General features: G+C 38.3%; 1 protein-coding gene across 2 annotated transcripts in view; it reads left to right on the forward strand.

The window, feature by feature from the left end:
• Positions 1 to 22,898, forward strand: part of LOC309391266 (cadherin-6) — a 191,509-nt gene that overhangs the window by 103,046 nt on the left and 65,565 nt on the right. For both annotated transcript variants that reach the window (XM_081951539.1, XM_081951538.1), the window contains exon 2: positions 1,575 to 1,935. In XM_081951539.1, the coding sequence (XP_081807665.1) occupies positions 1,708 to 1,935 (228 nt within the window). In that variant the 5' untranslated portion in view covers positions 1,575 to 1,707. The remainder of the gene's footprint in view (positions 1 to 1,574; positions 1,936 to 22,898) is intronic.

The raw sequence follows: 22,898 nt of genomic DNA on the forward strand, positions 1-22,898 counted from the left end.
TTGGACAAGTAAAACAAAATGTGAGTTTAATGGAACCATTAATATCTTTTTGCAATAGCATTTTAGTATTCTTTAACTGGATTCACAGTGGAATCCTTAAATGTTACTGATGCTGACTTATTTCTGAAAACTTTTTTACTCTGTCTTTGAAGAAATGATTATTGTATGAGGCATGGGTGGTTGTCAGAAGAATTTTTCTAAAAAATGGAAAAGTGATATTATTTCAGACATTAAGGATTTTTTTTTTGAAATAAGGTATCCTTTTTGATGTTATAACTGATGAAAAAATGAATCCATGTTTTTCTTCTGCATAATTTTTCATGATATTGTACAACATACAATAGCATTTTTAAATAACTTTTTTTACTTTTTTCTATGTGTCAATAATATAGCATTATAAGTTACTTTATGAAGATCACCATTCCCACTGATGGAGAGAAGAGAAAGAAACTGAAGTAGGACATGGTTTTGGATCTTGGCAGGGCCAAGCTAAAATATATGATTCATTGAAAGGGTTTTGTCAAGCGCTAGAGAAATCAGGAGATTCAAGCAGTTCAAATGAGTATAAAGATTTATTACAAGCTTAAGCTCTCTACAAAAATCTGACCTATTAACAATCAAGGGAAATGAACGGGAATAAAAATACATTCAATTGGGCTGGACTTAGATCTCTTGTGGGCACTCAGGGACTCATGACTTATGACACCTCTCTCAGACTCTGCCGAATCTTCTCCTACAGAACATTTGTAACAAATGAAAGTAGTATTATTACACTCTTATTTTACACTACATTTATTCAGTGTCCTTCAAAATAAGAGATAATTTGATCCTCACATTCTATGTCGTATTATTAGCTTCTGCTGGTATGAATTGAATGTGACAGATAAAACAAAACATGATTTATCAAGACATGAGAAAAATGAAATTCTTCAAATATATAACACCAAAAAAATGAAATTCCTTTCCTAGAAATACACTGCTCAATCATTAAAAGGATGGGGAGATGAATCAATATTTTAAAGAAAAACCTTCAGGACAAATACTGGAACTAAAAATGAACCACCAAAATACCCAGGGTTCTAAATTATTTTTTCAGTACTATTCATTAATACAAACAGGCAGAAAGCTCCCTAGGGTACACTGCTTAGACTATGCTCCACCTCATTATCTACGGCTAATCAAGAAATGTACAAATGATACAGTGCATGGTTCACACATCTGGAGGAAGTCTTCACTTATGCCATATGGTTCTCAATTAGCACCAACTGAAAACCAACTTTTTTTGTGTTAAAATAAATAGGGTTATCATGAACCATGTAAAAGTCATAATCAAATTGCCAAAAATAATATATTTCAAGTAAGTAGAACAGCAAACAAAATAAATTACACAATTATTCCTCCTACTCAACAGAGATGTTGCATTCGCTTTATGTAAATGGCAATCCGCAACTAAGAACTGTATAATATTCTCTTTGTAGCAATGGCATCTACCTTTTTGTCATCTCCACTATTGCACTGAGTGCTAAATAGCCTTCTCTAAACGCTTGATAAATTGTCATTTCTTTCTCTTTCAGAGTTCCTCCGAGACTTGAAAAAAAAAAACATTAAAGAACAAAGAAGGAATGTGATTGGCCTCAGCACAGAGAACTAGCTTACATTTCAGATTGGGGGAAAATCATCACTTCAGCATCATTTTGTACTGCCATCATGAGAACTTATCATTGCTTTTGGCTCCTGTTTTGGTTTGGTCCTTTTCACCAAAGTTATTCTATGACATTATCTAAAAAAACTACTGGTTTTCCAGAAAACCCAAAAGTTTTGGATTTATCTAGAAACAGCAGAAAGGAGCTTAGTCGTTCAAAAAGAAGCTGGATGTGGAATCAGTTCTTCCTTCTGGAGGAATACACAGGTTCTGATTATCAGTACGTTGGCAAGGTAGGATGCTTTAATTCTTTCCTAACAGTTAAAACAAAGCAGCATGGGATATTGTGCCCCCCTTGCTGTGCCATATAAATCCAATAAAACAAACAAAACAAACAAACAAACCACACCAGCTGTCTTTAATCAATGTCTTTTGGGGTAGAGATGCTTCTTGTGAGAGTACTTATAGGGAGTATTCAAGAGCTTAGCTAACAACTTGAAAAAGTTAAAAGAAATAGTGATATTTACATAAACAACCATACATGGTTAGAATAAAATCTGCAATTTGATTGTTAAAAAAACATTTCAGAAATTATACATTGCTGAGTTCCAGCATAGGAAAGTAAAACTTGCCCTTTTTCGTTTCAGCAGAGGGACGTTGACTTAATACTATTTAAGGACCTATTAAAATGTATTTTAATAGAACTTCTTCCTTCATGAAGATACATGCAAATATTCCTGCTTTTACATACAAGTGAGTTAGAAATACATGTAAGGTTGATTGCCATCATTGATTGTTAAATTAGCTGCTTGTAAATCTGGGAAAAAAAGATGTTGGAAGATTAAATTTTCCCCATTACTAATGTATATAATATCTTCTAGAGCAGTGGTTCTCAACCCCCTTTGGGGGTCGAACAACCCTTTCACAGGGGTCACCTAAGACCATCGGAAAACACATATTTTCGATGGTCTTAGGAACCAAGACACCAACTTTATGATTGGGGTCACCACAACATGGGGTGTTAAAGGCATTGGGAAGGTTGAGAACCACTGTTCTAGAATCATCCAAATATCACTGAGCTAAAAGAAAAGTAAAATAACAAATTTCATTCACCCACATTTGCAGGAGAGCAAAGGGGGTTAAGTGACGATATATGTCAAAATGTCACAAAGCAAACCATATGGCTTAAATATGTGTATCTAATACAAACATGCAAATACAAAAAGAGATGGTTTGCCTTATGATGATGTGATGATGATTGCTTTTTTTTTTCATTTTGGGTTATTACAATTGATTCTACATGCCTATGACTTCATATCACTTCAGTGATGGCTAGGGAAGGCCATGAACAAAGGCCACTGGTGAGGAAACAGTCTTAGAATACATGATATTCGTATATATTGGCATGTTTTGGGATATGATTATCATATCCGGTAACACTAATTTTTGGTTGAACTTTCTTGACTTCAATTTCAGAAGTGCTTTTTTTATCCTGTTGATAAATTTTCAAGTTCCAGTGAAATATTGAGGAAATCTTAGGAAAGCTGGGTATGGATGTAACTTACCAAACTTTCCTAGTTTGAAACTGGCATCTCTGTAGCATCCTCTGTCTGGTACTTTATAGATGGAATGGGATGATTTGCCACAGCCAACTCACAAGTCGCTGAGGGAAAAACTCGCTGCAAGACAATTTGAGAATTCAATTTAATTATTTACAATATTTTTAAAAATATTTTAATTTTTGACATTCACATGTCATTTTTGTCATTTTGTTCTTTCTTTTGCATCCTTTCTTTAATTATTACATTCCACCATTTCTTCAATATTAGTGTAACTCTTGTAATCCCATGATGAGTTGTCCCATCGCAAGTTGTCCTGCGATGACTTGGCCATGGCGAGTTGGCTGTAGCATGGTGAGTTGGCTGTGGTAAGTTGGCCATGGCAAGTGGTCCTAGACCCCTTTATAGAAATATGCATTAACTCCAAGAAAGCCATCTGTGGGAAGTATTGGCTGTTTTTGATCATATGTTGTATGAATTATTTTGTTCTGAAATAATAAACATAAAAGGTAAATGCAAAGGTTCCCCTCACACTTATGTGCTAGTCATTCCTGACTCTAGGAGGTGGTACTCATCTCCGTTTCAAAGCCAAAAAGCCAGCGCTGTCTGAAGATGTCTCCATGGCCAGAACACTGTTACCTTCCTATTTTTTTACTTGCATTTTTACATGCTTTTGAACTGCTAGGTTGGCAGAAGCTGGGACAAGTAATGGGAGCTCACCCGTTACGCGGTGCTAGGGATTCAAACCGCTGAACTGCCAACCTTTCTGATCAACAAGCTCAGCGTCTTAGCCACTGAGCCACCATCTCAGTATGTGCGAGTGGAACCTTTACCTTTATAATTAACATAGACAATGACTATTATTACTCTTGTTAACTGGTTTTATGAAGTTTTTTATGGTGAATCATCAAAAATGTTTCTATGGAAAGACAACTGTATTCACTTGTCTCCATATTTTCATTTATTATGTGAAAAATAACAAAGATCTCAAGCACGGGTTTCTGGATTTATGTATCCCTTCAGTTAGAATGAATGAAAATGTCCTTGGAAGCAAAATTCAGAGTATTTCCCGAGACATAGTTAGAAAGCTTTGCATTGTTGGGGTCATGCTTTGCATTGCAATATTGCAAAATACAGAAGGGAAGAAAAAAATCCCATATCATGTTGCTTCCCCAATTTGATACTAGTTAATTTTATAAATCATAATTTTCTTGCTTGTTTGAGCGCTCATTATATAATAAGAGCTAACTGCTTCAACAAGTTTGTGACAGAACCTCAAGAAAAACGTTCCTTCATTTACCAAAATGTACAGGTTTTTTTTAATGGATTGGGCAATATGCTGTAGATATATAACCTGAGCCTCCTTTGTCTCCATCAGAACCTTAGTAATTTTTTAAAAATGATCACCTTTAATCTAATGTGTCTCTTTGGAACAAAGGTCTTAAAACACTTCATCATTTTGTTTCCAAAATGATTGCAATTCAATTATTAATTATGCTCATAAAATTACAAGGAAACCTTGTTAATTAAAATATGGATAATAAAACCCAAGACTGAGTTGGGAAGCAAAGCAAAGGAAATGACATAAGTGTAAAACTAGAAACAGATGCACGTTAAGTAAGTTGTATTAATGCCATGGCCATCGGCCCTTCACAGTTGGCCTTTTATGTTTTTGGGGGTGCCTGAGCAATCTTAGTAATTGAACAGTTAGCCATGAGGCATGAATGGGAAATATATGGAATATGAAGACTAAATGTAAGTGTCCCATGATTTAAAGCAAAGTCCATACAAGTGCAGTGGTGAAATTCATATTTTTTACTACCGGTTCTGTGGGTGTGGCTTGGTGGGCACGGCAGAGGAAGGATACTGCAAAATCCCCATCCCATCCCCACTCTTGGGGGAAGGACATTACAATATTTCCATTTCCACCCCACTCTGGGGCCAGCCAGAGGTGGTATTTGCCAGTTCTCTGAACTACTCAAAATTTCCGCTACCAGTTCTCCAGAACCTGTCAGAACCTGCTGAATTTCACCTCTGTACAAGTGTGCATTTTAGTCAATAGCTAAATGTGCAAGGAGCCTATATTGTTTATGTTTACAGCTACTTTTTAATCTAAGAGGTATTCTGAAGAGTTTCCTTGAAGTTAGAAACAGTTCTTAGCCTTTGTAAGATCTTTTAGTTAATGCTCAGATGAGATTACTTAAGAACGGTAGTCCCGCTGGACTGATGTGTTATGTGGGAATTAATTGAGATCTTCTAACTAAAACGTGTTTTAAAATAATAAAATCCAAATTTTAAAGGAGTAGAAGGAAGACAAGCATACCTTCCTTAGTATTTAGTGGCAAATATTCAGAGAAAAAAGAAAATGAGAAACTTTTCCACGTGTAAACACAAATTGTAGATTGAGGGAGGTGGTGGATGTTTGATGGCAGAAAGACCTCCCAGGAATTTGAAGATGGAAAGAAAATAAGAGGGGGGGGGGGGTGTCTGGCTGGTGCTGTTTGTGTGAGTCAGCTTAGCAAGCTCTTTGGAATTCTGAACGTACAATCCTCTGTTGCTGAGGTCTCACATTTGTTCAGCCAGTCACAGTTGATAACTCTTTGAAGTAGACCAGGTCAGGAAACAGATGCTGCAAGGATTCCAGGAATGCTACTTTGCTGTGGTAGGTATGATAACAGGATTTTGAAAGCCTGTCAGAATTGAAAATTCCACTGGATTTTAGTGCCTGTTGGGAAAGCCAATTTGAATCCAACTCTTTGTTCTGAAAGAATATTTCCAAAAGAAGGAAATACAGGCTAGCTATGTTATACTGTAAGTGTAAAGACAGAGGTGCTGACTTGACTCCTTCTCAATTCAATAAGTCTTGTGTCTTCCTGCTGCTTTATCAAGTCCCTAATTCAAAACAACAGAAAAAAGTCTTCTCCCTTGAATCTTTAGCACTCAGACACATTTTCCTGCACAAATTCTTTTACAATACAATAGTAGAGTTGGAAGGGACCTTGGAGGTCTTCTAGTCCAACCCCCTGCCTAGGCAGGAAACCCTATACTGTTTCAGACAAATGGCTATCCAACATCTTCTTAAAGACTTACAGTGTTGGGGCATTCACAACTTCTGGAGGCAAGCTGTTCCACTGATTAATTGTTCTAACTGTCAAGAAATTTCTCCTCAGTTCTAAATTGCTTCTCTCCTTGATTAGTTTCCTCCCATTGCTTCTTGTTCTACCCTCAGGTGCCTTGGAGAATAGTTTGACTCCCTCTTCTTTGTGGCAACCCCTGAGATATTGGAACACTGCTATCATGTCTCCCCTAGTCCTTCTTTTCATTAAACTGGACATACCCAGTTCCTGCAACCATTCTTCATTGGTTTTAGTCTCCAGTCCCCTAATCATCTTTGTTGCTCTTCTCTGCACTCTTTCTAGAGTCTCCACATCTTTTCTACATCATGGCGACCAGAACTGAATGCAGTATTCCAAGTGTGGCCTTACCAAGGCATTATAAAGTGGTATTAACACTTCACGTGATCTTGATTCTATCCCTCTGTTTATGCAGCTCATAAACAGTTTATGCTGTTTTCACTCATTAAAGCTTAGAACTCATTAAAGCTTAGTACTTTCTAACTCTCTCCCGGGTGAAAATACCCATCTCTTCACTCGCTATCCAATTTACAGCCAGCATTTTTTCATAGAATTCTAATTTTTTTAAATTTTCTATATTCTGTGCACCTTTTTTCCCTAGCCTTTTTTTCCCTGTAGATACACCCACTTGATTTATCTCCTTGTTCCATCCTCAAGTTACTGACATGAATACAAATTATTCCATCAATCCATAACAATGTATTGAAATAATAGGCAGCTACAATGTTTGTGGATATGAAGAAAGGGGAAAGGGTTTCATAAAGAAGATAAACATTTGATTTTATATTCACAAAACCAAACAAAGAGCCTCAGACATAGAAGAGGAACATAAAAATAGAAGTTGAAAAATGGATCAAACCTCATTTCTTCAAATTAGATGCATAGCTCCTTAATATTGATCTGTTTCTTTGGAACCCTCTAGGCAACCTAGAAGAGTTCATTAAACCAACCATCATTCAGTAACAAGCATCTCATTACACCATCTCTCTTCATTTTCTTCTGTCAAGTATTCATCTGAAGCCTCCTGCCAGCATAGACAAGGCTGGTTGAATTCCAAGTTTTAACTTAAAAAAAACAAGAAGAAATGTAAAATGTTGTACCGGGAAACTTTGCATTTGGCAGAGGTAATGAAATGTGTGAAATATAATACACAGTGATTCTAAAAAGGACCAGATTCAATTTTCTAATAAATCACATTTAACAAAATCAAATCCACATTAGCTGCTATTTATTCTTTGTTCACGTTTTGAGCCTTGGTAAGCTCTTTTGAAGTCGTGAAGGAAAGTATATAAGCCATATGATATTTACTATTGATCGGTGTTAAGTTAATAAAACACTCCAAGAACAAATCAGTGCAAGGAAAGCAGAGGTTGTCCCTCAAGAATAAGAGGGGGGGGGGAATGAAGCTGGCAATAAGCTTACCTCTCATTCTAACAGCAGATAAATCCTTGGCCTCAACCTCCAACATCGCACTGGTTCATTCTTGCAATCTTCTTATTCTCAGATGACAGAATCAATCTGCCTATCGTCATGCACAAATTGCATGTTCCAGGCATACAGCTGAAAGTATGGAAGGTTCATACTGAATAAAGAACGGGCTGATATATGCTTCCTCCACTCCCTCCTTCTGCACTGGAGGAAGGAGCAACACCATGCTCCCCTACTCCCAATCCTCAAGTTGGTCCATCAAAATACCATAGTTGATGGTACTGAAGATTTTCGAGAGCAAAGCTGGATGCACCATACCCACCCTAGTCCCCTTGAAGATCAACAAGTATGATCAATGTTGTACTATAGCTGTCTATAAAACCCAACTGAAAGAAATTCAAATAATTTGCTTTGTCCACAGTCTTTTGAAGCTGTATCTTAATCAGCTTGGAGGAAAGGGAAGGTTTGAAATAGGACAAAAGGTTTTCCAGTACCATTGGATACAGCTATAGCTTCTTGAGGAGTGGATGCACCACTTTCTTTTTAAGAACTGGCAGGACCACTTTCCCCTCAAGGACAAATTTATTGTTGCTCAGTTCTAACAACATGTAGTTTTCCAGGAATCCTTGACCATCCAGGCACATGGGTATAATGCATTGATAATCACACTTATAGCCTGAAGGACCATGTCCATTTCATCAAGATCAACAAGATCAAAACCTTCCTAGATAACCAAGACTGTACTTTTGTCAACTCCACAGGAGCTTACAAGCTTGACTCCAGCTCACAGCAGATACAGGCAGTTTTATCTGGCATGCATTGAATAGTCCTCACAGTGGCCTCTTAAATGTTCTTATTGCCCCTCTTTACAATGAAGGGACCAGTGATCTTGAACAGGTCCTCCAATTGGCTATTTGAAACTATGGTAAGAGCAGAAAATAGTTATGTTTTGCTGCTTTTATTGCCACAAGTTAATTCTTAATAAAGGATCACATCCATGCTTTGTTGAGTTTACTTTTCATTTTCCTCCAGGCACACGCTATCTCTTCTGTTTCCACGGTCTCCATGATAACTATTAATTCCCAAATGACCTCTAACTGTGTGCACCCAGGGAAGGTGGATTTAAGGTAGATAATACCATACGTCTGAGGAACACCATTGCCAATGTAGTTACACTACTGAGTAGCTCCGATAACTGCCTCCTGCCCCCACCATCCATACAAACACTACATTACACTCCAGCTCACACCCTCTCTCACCTGCACAACATGTGATAAAAATCAGCACTAAGGTTGTTGTTGTTTTTAAAAAACAGGCAAACTAAGAGTCATCATTTTTAACTGTTCCATCTTGGTTGCCACCCATCTCTTCACACCATCCACCAAAATGATCTCTGTTGATCGTAAGTCTGCTCTGGTTTATAAACCAATTCTTTAGATAGCAGGTATGGAAGTCTCTAGGAGCATTTACCAACGGATGAAATTGACAAAAATATTCTTCTAGTCTCACAACCACATAGTCAAGGGGACAACTTGACTTCTACCGAGAGTGGAAGCCTGGCAACAACTATAGGATGCAGATTGGTCCTCCAGCAGATCATTACCCTCCTACCAGTGGGTGCTGTCACCTAAGTGCCTGGACTTTCCAAACACTGTGGTTGAGCATCCTTGGGTTGCTATCACTGCCACCACTTTGCTAGATGATTGGCCTTTGCTGAACATACTGCTAGCACCATTACCTGGTCAGTGATCACCACCAGCTCTTTTGCCTCTGCTGCACCACCTGTTCTTCAACATCTGTGCTGAAGGGCATTTAACCTACCATGTTATTATGCTACTACCAGCCTCCTTTATGAACTCTCCATGTAACCTGGTCAGATGCACCAGCCAGTTCTACTTGAACGCTGTTTGATGAACACAATATCTTCCTTGGTCACTCAGGAAGCTTTGTTTTTGCCATTTCCTACACCAGAGGTGGGTTGCTCTCACTTAGGCCCAAATCGGGCAAACCGGCAATGGTGGTGGCGGGAGGACAGACGCAGAAGCACTGCACACGTGCACGCATAAGCGAGCTGGTAGTAAAAATAATAGAAACCCACCACTGTCCTACACCACCATGAATTTTTATCTCAGGGTATTTGAAGACCCCTCTAGGTCTCTCTCAATCCTTCACAGCTTACACAAAGTACCAGTGATGGAATTTTTAAAAAAATTACTATTGGTTCTGTGGGTGTGGCTTGGTGGGCGTGGCAGGGGAAGATTGCTGCAAAATCTCCATTTCCTCCTGATCACCTAGGATTCAGGAGGCAGAGAATAGATGAGGGTGGGGCCAGTCAGAGGTGGTATTTACTAGTTCTCTGAACTACTTGAAATGTCCACTACCGGTTCTCAAGTCAGAACCGGTCAGAATAAGCTGAATACCAACGCTGCAAAGCACCAGCAACATGTTTCCTCAACAACTTAACAGAATAGCTGGAAGAGTTGGAAGGGACCTTGGAGGTCTTCTAGTCCAACACCCTGCTTAGGCAGAAAACTGTATACCTTTTCAGACAAATGGTGGTCCAATCTTTTTTAAAAAAACATCCATGGTTGAAACATTCACAACTTCTGGAAGCAAGTTGTTCCACTAATTGATTGTTCTATCAGGAAACTTGTCCTTAGTTTTAAGTTGATTAATTTCCATCTCCTGCTTTCAGATGTCCCATATTTAATGTTCACCTTGTCTTGGCACCATTGCCAGCCCCCTTTTCTTTTCTCCCTCTCTAGGAAATAAAATAGTATCTTCTTTAACATCTAATCGAATGCTTAATCATGCTATATGTGTAGCATCATTTGGAACACCTGAAACTCACCTGTAGAAGGCATTTTGGAGACAAGGGCTTAGAAGAAAATGTGTACTGTTTTTTCTGTGCTTGTTTAATTGAGTAGGGATTGACAAAAGGTACATAGGTAGGAATCTATTAGTTGATCTCCAGCTCTCTACAGCATCACAATAGAAAGTCAGACTAACTCTGCCTCATAGCTGGCCATGTACTAATCACTCACTTCCCAGCCACAGTTTCAGGTTAGAATTCTTGAGTTGTAGCAAATTAGATAGATTTTTACTTGCTTGGGCAGGTCAACAATAGTGTTGGGGCTCAGGGAGTACACACTGGTAACTGGCTCTGCTTCCTACAGTACCATTTTGCCTTTGGCTTTGTGTTTATTTATTCAGTTCTGCAATTTATATGCAGCTCAGTTCCAATAAGGCTCCAAAGATCTCACAATAATACAAAAGTAAAAGAGAAAAAAATTAAAAGGAGAAAGAAAAAAACCAATCGAATCCATGGACACACCAAGGCCAACAATGCTAACAGCAATAGTTGCCTCCTGTTGAAAGGAGACTCATAAAACTTCCAAAAACATTCTGGAAATTTCCTGAATAGCAACATAGTTGGTGCTGATTTGATCTTTCATTGAGCACCAAAGAAGAGAGACCACTAGAGAGAGAAAAATATGTCCCCTTTTATGAAAAAGGTGATCCATTAAAACTGGTACTCAAAAGGTGCTTTTCCTACAAGATCTTATTGGACAGGCAGAAATGTCTGGTAGAAGATACTCTAGAAGATTCTCAGCAATGAATGATACCTTTAATAACCTAAAAAAAACCTGAATACAGTCAACCTATTATCCAAAGCATCTGAAGGCAGGACAAGAAGCAATGGATGGAAATGAATCATGGAGAGAAGCAACCTAGAACTAAGGAGAAATTTCCTGACAAGTTAGAACAATTAATCAGTGGAACAGTTTGCCTCCAGAAGTAGTATGTTTAACCTCCAGAACAACTATTTGTCTGAAATGGTATAGGGTGTTTCCTGCTGGAGCAAGAGTCCCTTCCCACTCAGTTTGTTATTCTGTAATGGAGGAGGATGTAGAAAACCAGCCATTTCCCTGCTTGGGCTGCTCCAGGTGCTGAGCAAATCTGGTGGTGACCCAGGAAACATGGTGCTCAACTCAATTGGACAGGCAGAAATGTCTGGTAGAAGATACTCTAGAACAGGGGTGTCCAAACTTGGGAACTCAACTCAATTGGACAGGCAATTTATTTCAGCAATGTCAGGAAAGAGCAGGGAGAAGCATAAGGCCTTTATTGTTTCTGCCCTATTCCCCTCATGTCACAGACCTTGAATTTGTAACCTCCATTTCAATACAGCAAATTTTATCCTGAAAGACTGCACCATGCACACTTCTAAGAAAACTTATGTACATCAATATAAGCTCGTTTAAGGACATCTTTGATTGTAGGAACCTCAAGATTTCTAGAAGTGCAAAAATGAAGGAAGAAAACGAGAAGTGAGCATGCTATGAGCCAAAGAATAATTATTGGAAAGAAAGGTGGAGACTAGGATATGCTATTTTGGAAAAAAAAAGCACATACCATAGGAACATTCTGCACCACTCCATTTTGTTGTAGATGCAAACAGTGCTTTTTAGATGGTCTTTCTAAAGTTTGCTCTGCAACCATTTGCTGTCCTCTGTGTAATGCACATTATTATAAGTTGTCCTCCGAGCCCAAGTGCATGAACATTTTGCCAACTTGGCTTGCAAAGTTTACAGTGCCGTGTCATACTCCTGGCACTCTTTGTGTCTTACAAGCCTCATTGGGCAAATGGTGGCAATAACTCTAAAATTTTGGGACCCTTGGTGATTGTGATTTACTGATTTAAAAGGCCCTCTGCAGCCCTGTACTTATGTAATGAAATTCAGATGGAGAATAAACTTTAGTTATTTTCTCAGAGAACACCTAAGCTATGTGCTTAATTTAATCTCCTCCAGATAGCCCCACATTCAGGATGAATACAGTCATGGAACTTCAGAGGCTTATCATTTCAGGATTCGAACTCTATTTGATTTTTCATTGCCCTGCCATTAGGGAGGAGGCTTCATTAAACCTTGTCTCTAATAATCAAATTAGCATCATGCAGAGGATATTTCTCATGGGGCGGTAGTAGAACAAAATGCAATATTCGCTTCACAATTTCACCATTTCATCCTTCACAGCATGCGTATCAGCTCACCCGCTTTAAAAATTAACAGTCTGCAGCTTCCTGTGGCAGATAGTCCACTGCATAAAAACCTATGGTAATTCCTATCTATTGTGGTCTTAGCAATACAGCATATCTCTCTGTCGTGCATGCATATCTGCAGAGCAGACCGAATTTCCCATTTTGGATCCGAAAAGTAATAGAGGATTGCTTAGGGCTTTGGCTCTGGCATCCTTCTCTTTTGTTCTCAGCACACCTCCTCCTCCTCCTCCTCCCTTATTCTCAGTATATGAGTAATGTATATGTCTACAGAGTGGCCAGCATTGAATGCTCAGCTTCCACTGGGTCACCTTTGTCAATAAGAAAAAGATGAGATTTTCTTTCAAGTGCATCCATCATCTAGTAAGAAGCTGTAAACTGCTGCTGAAAGAAAGAGATGTTTTATTCATTTGCTTCCGGTAAAACATTTGCGGACTTTTTAAAAAAATGTACTTTTACCCTCTCCTCCTGAATTCAGATGTTCACTATGGCAGCTTGTGTAATGTAGAAAGCATTAGGCCCACACTAAATACCGTATTTTTCAGAGTATAAGACACACCTTTTTCCTTCAAAAAGGAGGGTGAAAATGTGGGTGCGTTTTATACACTGAATACAGCATTTTTGGCCTCCCAAAACCCCACCCCTTCACCAAAATGGTCATGCATAGCCTTTAGGAGCCTTCTAGAGTGCTCCTGGGGTCTGGGGAGGGCAGAAATGAGCAAAAAATAGGTCATTTTGTGCTCATTTTTGTGCACACCCCAGCCCCCAGGAGCATTCTAGAAGCCTCCTAAAGGCTATGCATGCCCTTTTTTGACAAAAAACGGGCCCATTTTCGCAAAAAATGGGCCGTTTTTGGGAGGTCTGCACAGTGAAAAAACTTTTTTTTTCAAATTTGCCTCTTCAACATCTTGGTGCGTCTTATATTCCGGTGCATTTTATACTCTGAAAAATATGCTAATCTTGCTGATGAAGTAGTTAGAAGAGCAGTCCTTTCGTCATACTCATCCATCCAGTCTGAAAATGAACAAGCTAAAACTTGCATGGTCATCAGTGGACAGAAATGGGACAAGGAAGTTCATATTGCTACCAAATTTGGACTGACTTGATTTGGAACAGGGATGTGCGGTCATTGGAGGCAGGGGAGGCAGAGCCTCACCTCTCATCATGAAATAATAATATATAAAATAATAATATCCACGAGGGAGTTTCATATATATAAGAGGAAGAGGAGGGAGGAGGAGGAGCCCGTGCGGGGTGATGCCAGCTGGGCAACCGGCGGAGGCAGGAGGGTTCTCAGAAGCGCCAATAACCTTCCTGCCTTCGCTGTACTTTGCGCGCTCCTCGTGACTGCAATCGACGTCCAGAAGTGGCAGGGGCTTGATGTCATCGCCGCAGCTGCCATGCGCGGACGGACTGAGGTAGCCAGAGTGGCGCCAAGGCAGTCCGGCGGATGAGCGACCGAGGATCAGGCTGCCTGATCCTCCATTGCTCGCTCGCTCACTCTTTCGTCCGCCCGGACCCCTTGGCGCCACTCTGGTTACCTCCGTCCGGCCGCGCCCAGCAGTGACGTCGGCGACGTCATCAAGACAAAGTGGCTTGGAGGCGTAGTGCTTTTCAGTGCTTTTCTGTGCGTCTGGCGTTTAGGTAGATAGCCGGATGTCCTAAACGCCAGACGCACAGAAAAGCACTAAAAAGCAGCTGCTGTTGGGGAGCGCGAGCCGGCGGAGCGCACTCAGGAAGGCGGGGAATGGGATCACGTGTGCTGATCCATTCCCCGCCTTCCTGAGCGTGCTCCGCCGGCTCGCGCTCCACGATCCCCAACAGCAGCTGCTTTTCTGTGCGTCCGGCGTTTAGGTAGATAGCCGGATGTCCTAAACGCCAGACGCACAGAAAAGCACTAAAAAGCAGCTGCTGTTGGGGAGCGCGAGCCGACGGAGCGCGCTCAGGAAGGCGGGGAATGGGATCACGTGTGCTGGAGACTGAGGCAGCCTCAGCCTCCAGCACAGGTGGTCCCATTCCCCGCCTTCCTGATGACGTCACCAGCCTCACCAGGCGTAAACCTCACCGCACGTCACTGATTTGGAATACATAGAAGGCAGAACATAAGCGAAAATATTCTTGACTATGATGTAATATCCAAGATCTTTCTACCGCTTCTAAGAAAATCTTTTTCTTCTCATGTGGCCCTTCTCAAACTTCAAGGGTTTTTTTTTTTTGTCCTAGATTGGTAGTATATAAAATATGGTGGGCCAATAAATTAATATTTCTGACAGAAATAAAAATCAACAGCAGATATTGGTCACCAAGTAATATAATAGAAGGATATTTTTGAGATTTTACAGCCCTTGGTTTTTCAAAGCTGTGGAGTACAGCAGTCATTTTCTTTCTTCTGTTTATACGTGTAATCTGATATTGACAATCCTTAATTCTAATTATGCATTCATTCTGTAAACACTTCTTCATGATGAATTTGAACTTACAGAATAAAATACAGAATAACAGAGTTTGGAAGGGGCTTTGGAGGTCTTCTAGTCCAACCCCTGCCCAGGCAGGAAATCCTAAACCATTTCAGATGAATCGTTGTCCAATTTCTTTAAAATCTTCAATGTTGGAGCACTACAACTTTTGGAGGCAAGTCATTCTATTGATTAATTGTTCTAACTGTCATGACATTTCTCCTTAGTTCTGGGTTGCTTCTCTCCTTGATTAGTTTCCACCCATTGCTTCTTGTCCTACTCTCAGGTGCTTTGGAGAATAGATTGACTCCCTCTTCTTTGTGGCAGCACCTCAAACACTGGAACACTGCTATCATGTTACCCCTAGTCCTTCTTTTTATTTAACTAGACATGTCCAATTTCTGCAACTGTTCTTCATATGGTTTAGCCTCCAGTTCCCTCATCATCTCTGTTGCTCTTCTCTGTACTCTTTCTAGAATCTCAACATCTTTTTTATATCATGGCAACCAAAACTGGATGCAGTATTCCACGTATAATCTTGGTTCTGGTCCTATGCCCAAAACTCCTATTGTAACTTTTTTTCCCCATCCAATTTTTTAAAAATGTACGATTAAGAGTTTTAAAAAAATTTAAGGCTTATGCTTCTGGTTTTTTGGGAGGGTGACTTTTCCATTGATTTTCACAAAGACATCACTCAGCTATGGATTTTGAATACTTTCTTCATGACCCAACATGACTATTATTGTTTTCTAAGCAAGTAAAATAATAGATTCTTTTTCTTCCCCAGAGTCTCTCTGAAGAAAATGCATTAAATTTGACCTGATAACTAGCTATTTAAATCTCAAAGATAGGCAGCTAATGAAAAGAACTTTCATAGAGTTGAAAAAATTAAGGTGAATGGGTTATATGCAAAAGTCTTTGAAAGAAAAAAGTGAAATCTTCATTTTATTCATTTTACTGTCTACTTGATGGTCTGCTCTTGTTTATAATCTGATGGAGATTACACGAATATGCCAATTTTCCTACAAGTATATCATTATATGTATTATCCTATAAGTGTATCATTATGCATATAATTCTACAAGTGTATCATTATGTAAAAGGACCAATTGTCCTACAAGTATATCATCGATATGTATATGCATAAAATATGGTATTTGAACATAGATCTTTTTAACATTTATATTTCATTAATCTAGGTGAAATGTTAGAAATATACTGCTAGTCCACGTATGATATACCATACACTAAATAAATAAATAAATATCCTCTCCAGTCATAAGAATCTAGAAGCTTATATACGTATGTGAAATCTTCATAAAACTAAAAATCATCATTGATCCATTCAACAATACAAAGCCCTTAAGATTCAGATGCTTAGCAAAAGAGGGTTACGGCTTGCTTATTTTCATCTCTCTCTTAAAGGTTAACAGGGAGGGGATTGTCTTTACATTATAGGAAAAATAGAAGTCTTGGGAAACATAGAAAAAACAGGTTTCCTAGTTCTTGTCCTTAGCTTCATGGATAATTTGATTATGAAGCTACCAACCTGTTCTATATACAACATGTGTAACAATCAGTATGGGTAACAAATAATCCATTGCTCCATTGCGTAACAAAATAAAGCGAAAAATGGAGGAATATATAATTGTATTAATAATTTGATATGCCAGTCTTCCTATAAACTTTGGCCTTATACATGTATATAAACATCTCATCCATAATATTGAGTACAGATAGTTTTCAATTTACAACAGTTCATTTAGTAAATGTTCAAAATTACAATGGCACTGAAAAAAGGGAATTATGACAGATTTTCACACTTATTACCATTGCAACATCCCCATGGTTACATGACCAAAATTCAGATGCTTGCCAACTGATTTCATAGTGATAGAATATAGAATAGAATATAGAATAAAAGAGTTGGAAGGCACCTTGGAGGTCTTCTAGTCCAACCCCCTGCTTAGGCAGAAAAACCTTACACCACTTCAGACTAATGGTTATCCAACATCTTCTTAAAAACTTCCAGTATTGGAGCATTCACAACTTCTGTTATGACGTTATGACAGTTGTGGTGTCCCAGAGTCATGTCATTCCCTTTTTTGTGACCTTCTGAGAAGCAAAATCAATTGGGAATCCAGATTAATTTAACAACCATGTCTCTGATTTAACAACTGCAGTGATTCACTTAACAACTGTGGCAAGAAACATCATAAAATGGGACAACGTTCAGTTAACAAGTGTTTCAATTAGCAACAGAAATGTTGGGCTCAATTGTGGTTGAGCTATCTGTACAAATCAAATCAAATCAAATCAAATCAAATCAAATTTTATTTGTTAGCCGCAGCCTCTCCAGAAGGACTCGGGGCGGCGTACAAACAGAATGGAAGGCCAATATTACTGTAGAAATTATAAAGGAACTCCAGCCAATATACACAGTAAAACATGAATTCTTTTACACACACACACAAACACACACACACACACATTTTTGATGCTGGTAGAATACCCCTCCCCTCAAAATTGCATTATATTTATAGGGAGAAACAGCTTCTGTGCTTAGAGTGCCATTCTCTACCATACATACTGTCAAACTTATTTTTGAGGTTATGTGTATATTATTCCAAACTAGAAGAATGAATTACTTACCCAAACTGCCTCTCAAGGCAAAAATGAAACGGCATATACATCAACAGCACTATATGCCACATCATTCTGCCTCTTCATTGACTCCAAAGGAAAGCTGTGGTTTTAAAATATTTCTCTTAAAAATGATAATCACCTAATATATGGTTTGATAAGGATATAATTTAAACCTTTGCAATTAATGATGATGGATCGTGGCTTCTCCTGGAAGTATATTTCTGAATAAGCAAAAATAAACCTGAAGCATGTTCTAATAAAAAACATTTTAATATAAAAGAAAGTAAAAATACAAACTTGCTAACTGAATTAATTACATCTCGGCAGAGCTATGTGCCTACCTCCCTTGGCAGGCGAACGAAAGAACAGAAGTGAAAGTTAAGAAGGAATGTGAAAGTGCATGCACAGTAAATCTTGTTGCAGATAAGAACTGTGACATGCGCAGTAAATCTTGGCACAGCTAGCAAACCAATTAATGCAGTGACATGGTTTAACTCCCAATTTTCTACATTAGGATCAGCAGTGGGATTCACTTATCTTCCCTACCAGTTCGCAAATGTGAATATGCGCGATCGCTTATCTGGCACATGCTGCGTCTGCACATGCGTACCGCTTTCTGCGCATGCACAGTGCTCTCACATTATGTTGGGCAAGTGGGCAGAGCCTCCCTCAGCAGCCACTACCGGTTCACCAGAGCCAGAGATAACCAGCTGAATACCTCCTCTGATTAGGATGTCCTCCCTCATTAATTAAAATCTGTGTTAAGAAAAATGTAAGGACCATAGACAGTGTATTGAGATCAGCATACCTTTTTTTGTCCTATAAGAGTGTTCCTGCTTCTTTATTCACTCTTTATCCTTCAAGGATAATATTATCTCTACAGTATTTTACCTGCACAGGTCTCTATATCATAACTCCTAGAGCATCAGATTTAAATTTTTTCTACTTATCTCAATTTATATTGGCCATAAACCAAAAATGTATTTTCCTTTTGTTATTAATGTCCCACTCTTCTAGCTACCATTGTTCACAGGAGTGCGATAGCCATTTTTTAAATGAATAGTCAAGAGGATGGTAACATTTTGCTATTGAGTCAAGAGAAGTGGGAACATTATTTCCTTTCTGAATTACGGGGAATAGTGGATTTATAGAGTTTCCCCTTTACGTAAAGCACTTAACTGAGAAGTTCAAAGAGAGTTGCTAGTTTTATTCCAGAGGATCTTTTTATACAGTCTGTTTTCAGCCATAGCTGAAAAATCTTAGAGTGAATAAAAGTGAAGTTCCTCTAAGGAATGGCTTAATAGAAGAGATTTGCTTTCTTCTTCAGTTGTGTTTTGAATGCATTTCCACCAGCTGTCTATTTATTATATTACAACATTGTACCACTGTTTGCTTCTTGTAGTGAATGCAGGCAAAGACAAGGTTCTTCTTCTTCCTCCTCCTCCTCTTCTTCTTCCTCTTCTTCTTCCTCTTCTTCTTCAACCCTGCATTACCTTTTTTATGTTTTCTGGACAAAGCTCCAGAGAAATCCCTTTGCCACTGATGTTCCACGAGATAGGAAATGTTCAGCTTGTTCCATCAGTAAGACACTAATGCTGGCTTAGGAATTCTTGGAGTTGAAGTGCATACTTCTTAAAGTTGTTAAGGATGACCATCATTGACATATAGCCAGGTTAGGAAGCCAGAAAGAAGCCAAAAGGAAAAGGATTCTGAGGAGTTGAATCTCAACCATTATCAGTTCAAAGACCAGTTGCTCTTCAATCCCAAGATCTAAAGTAAATGCTATACATTTGCACAATATGGGTTTCATTCTATAAAATAACATTTATAGAGCAACTAGCTTTACTAGATCTATCTTGCTGTCCAAATGACTAAACTCAAACAAGAGGATGGTAACATTTTGCTATTGAGTCAAGAGAAGTGGGAACATTATTTCCTTTCTGAATTACGGGGAATAGTGGATTTATAGATTTCCCCTTTACGTAAAGCACTTAACTGAAAATCACTTTGCCTTTATCCTACTTTCAACCAGTATCAGCCAAAAATACTCAAAACCCCACCCCCCCAAAAGCAAAAACAAGATGAAAGTTACATTCTCTTATCTTAAACATTCATCTAACTGGCAAAGTAATCTTTCTGATTTTGATTCTTGCATTTGGTTTTCCCAATTTTGATGGTCATGCCCAATAGTTGGATGGACAGGTTAGCTAATTTTCCTTTAGCTGGAAAGGGGGCTGGGCTTTTTGAAGTAGAATTATTCCCCATTCCCTGCAGAAGAAATCAACATGGGGGAAAGCCAGTTGAGTGTATGTAGACTTTTCCCATCTGTGCATTTAGAAAATAATATCTGGTTAGAAGTTGGGTAATTCAACAGCCTCAAAGAAAATTGGTGATTCTTTCTAGGTTTCTAGAGAAAGCCTTATTCTGTTTGGTGTTGAAATATTTTTCAACATCTGTACAATTTAAATTACACTTGACCATTTTTAATTAAAAATAAACTAAAAATATACATACCGGTAATTTAATGTTGCTAGTACATTTTCCTATCAAACTTATATTATTTTTAATAAACATATAAATACTTACATTTATCCATTACTAAATCTGTCCATTTACCAGTTTCTTTTGCTGTGTACAGTTATGTTAAAAACATGCCATCTATAACTACATACAGTGGAGCTAAATGGATGCTATTTTATAAGATATAAAATTAGCAATGTTGTAAAGGTAAATATATACAATACATTGATCATAATCCTTTAATTATTTTCAATTATTACTTTAATATTAATAACTTCAAATAATAAAGCAAAATTCATTATTTTTTAAATCAAAAAGCACAAACCATTTCTTCTCTGGAAATCATCTCTTCAACATATTTTGATGAACTATGCAGCATGAAAACAATATTTTTAATATGGCCTTAATCTGCTACCATTTCAGTTTCATTTAATGGTTTGGGGTTCTTGTATTACATAAAAAAAATGTTGGAAGGAAAATGCTTCAGTTCCAAGCTGGGAGAAAGACACTGGAAACAACATGGAGGCTGGAGGCTGATTGGAAAGAAGGTCCATTTATTGGTGAACAGAACCACAAACCACATGTGATTCTGGGACAGTTGACAAAACGGAGTTTGGAGTAGGTGGGTTTTTATATCTTCTGGATTCCTATGGGGTCATGTAGGGGTCATGACTGGCTCTATAGGCAAAAGGGGAAATGCAAATCATAGGTGTTTGTCTGAGCTAATTTTGTCAACCTCTGGCTTAATTGTAATTTAATTTATTAAGTTTAATTTAATTTATTAAATTTATAGACCGCCCCCTCTCCCCAAAGGGACTTGGGACGGTGTACAGACCACAATAAAACAATATACAAACTTAGATAATTATAAATACCCATTAAAACAAATTATATGATAGGCTGTACAGTTATAGTTAAAAATTAAAACAACCTAAAAAATCTATCCCTAAACATTTAAAAATTAAAATATAGGCTAGAGGGACACAAAAGCTACAGTTAGGCCAGGCCAGCTAAGTTAAACAGGTGGGTCTTAAGTTTTTTATGGAAGGAGCGGAGATCGGTCGTTATTCTAATGTCTAATGTATTCTAATGTCAGGGGGGAGGTCATTCCAGAGGGTCGGGCCCATCACCGAGAAGGCCCTACTCCTTGTATTGCTTATTGTGTTGCTTATCTGAAGTTTCTGCTTGAGCCAGTCTTTCTGAATGGATTACCAAATCTGCATTTCTAAAAGCAGGCCTCCTCAGTTTCTGCTTGGGGCAGGGATACTGGGACTGGTTTCTGCCTTCCTTAAGGTTTTTTCACCCCATTTATCCTTTAGAGGAAATATTCTATCCTGCCTTTTTAATATTCCCCAAAAATATTTCATTCTTGGGGCAGGGGGCTTCCCACAATTGGAAAAGCCTCTTTCTGATCATTCTCCAATATATATAATTTTATTAACCAGTATCAAATCTCCTCCTTAAACAATCTCTACCCCAATTAGATCTTGAGGAATTTTTAAATACCGTATTCAGATTTGTATATTCCTTATTAATTACTGAAGTGTATTTGCTGAAATACCTTCTTTCTCACTACTTGCTCTTGTGGGAAACGGAGAATTTCCAGAGTTGTTTCTTATTGTTGATATGATGCTTTCAAATTCCAGCTGTGTGGTAAAGCATTGCTTTGAAAATTAGTATGTGAACTTCAGGTGGCAAGGATCTGTATTTATATTATGAGAAGTCAAGTAAAGGCATACAGAGAACATGTTCTCCATTTATTAACTTAGTTTCGGGCTATAAAGTAAAGGAAAATCATTATCATGTGAACTTTTGTTTCAGATATTTAGATCTATGAGAAATGAAAGGTGGTCAGGCAAGGTTGATATTCTTGGATATCTTCAAAAATAAACAGCACAGGGCTTATTTTTCTTAACCAAATTGGCTATGCTAACTTCAGCATGATTAACTAGTACAATGCCAAAATGACCAAAATTGCATCTTGGCATCAAAACGGAAGCACCAACCTTTCACACTTGCTTTGCAACATCCAGTATAGGTACAAAAGGAGCAGAACTTGTGCCTTAATATCTATTTTACCAAATGCATCTCCACAGATACCTGCGTATGTTTTCTCCTATCGGAATGCAGGGGCTACAAGCAGAGAGCAGTTTGATTCAGTATTTCAATCTTTGCTACCGATAAACATCCTCCCCTTCCCAATCATTGTGATTGGAGAACCCCTGTGAGCATTTTCAGATGAAAATGAATGTACCAGTATTCATTCCATAATGTAGTCAGTCACTTGACTTTATTCTTTGGTATTACTTCACTTCTCTCCTCTCCTTTTCTCTGGGAAAAAAATACATCTATTACTTTTTGCAGGCAAAATGCCTTCCTCTTTTGCAGTTGTCTTTAGTTCATTTCAGAAACACCCTGTTTTTCCTATCAGAATCACAAAAATCAATGCAG

The sequence above is a fragment of the Natrix helvetica genome (assembly GCF_964273705.1).
Source record: "Natrix helvetica genome assembly, chromosome: 4".
NCBI classification, from domain to species: Eukaryota; Metazoa; Chordata; class Lepidosauria; order Squamata; family Natricidae; genus Natrix; species Natrix helvetica.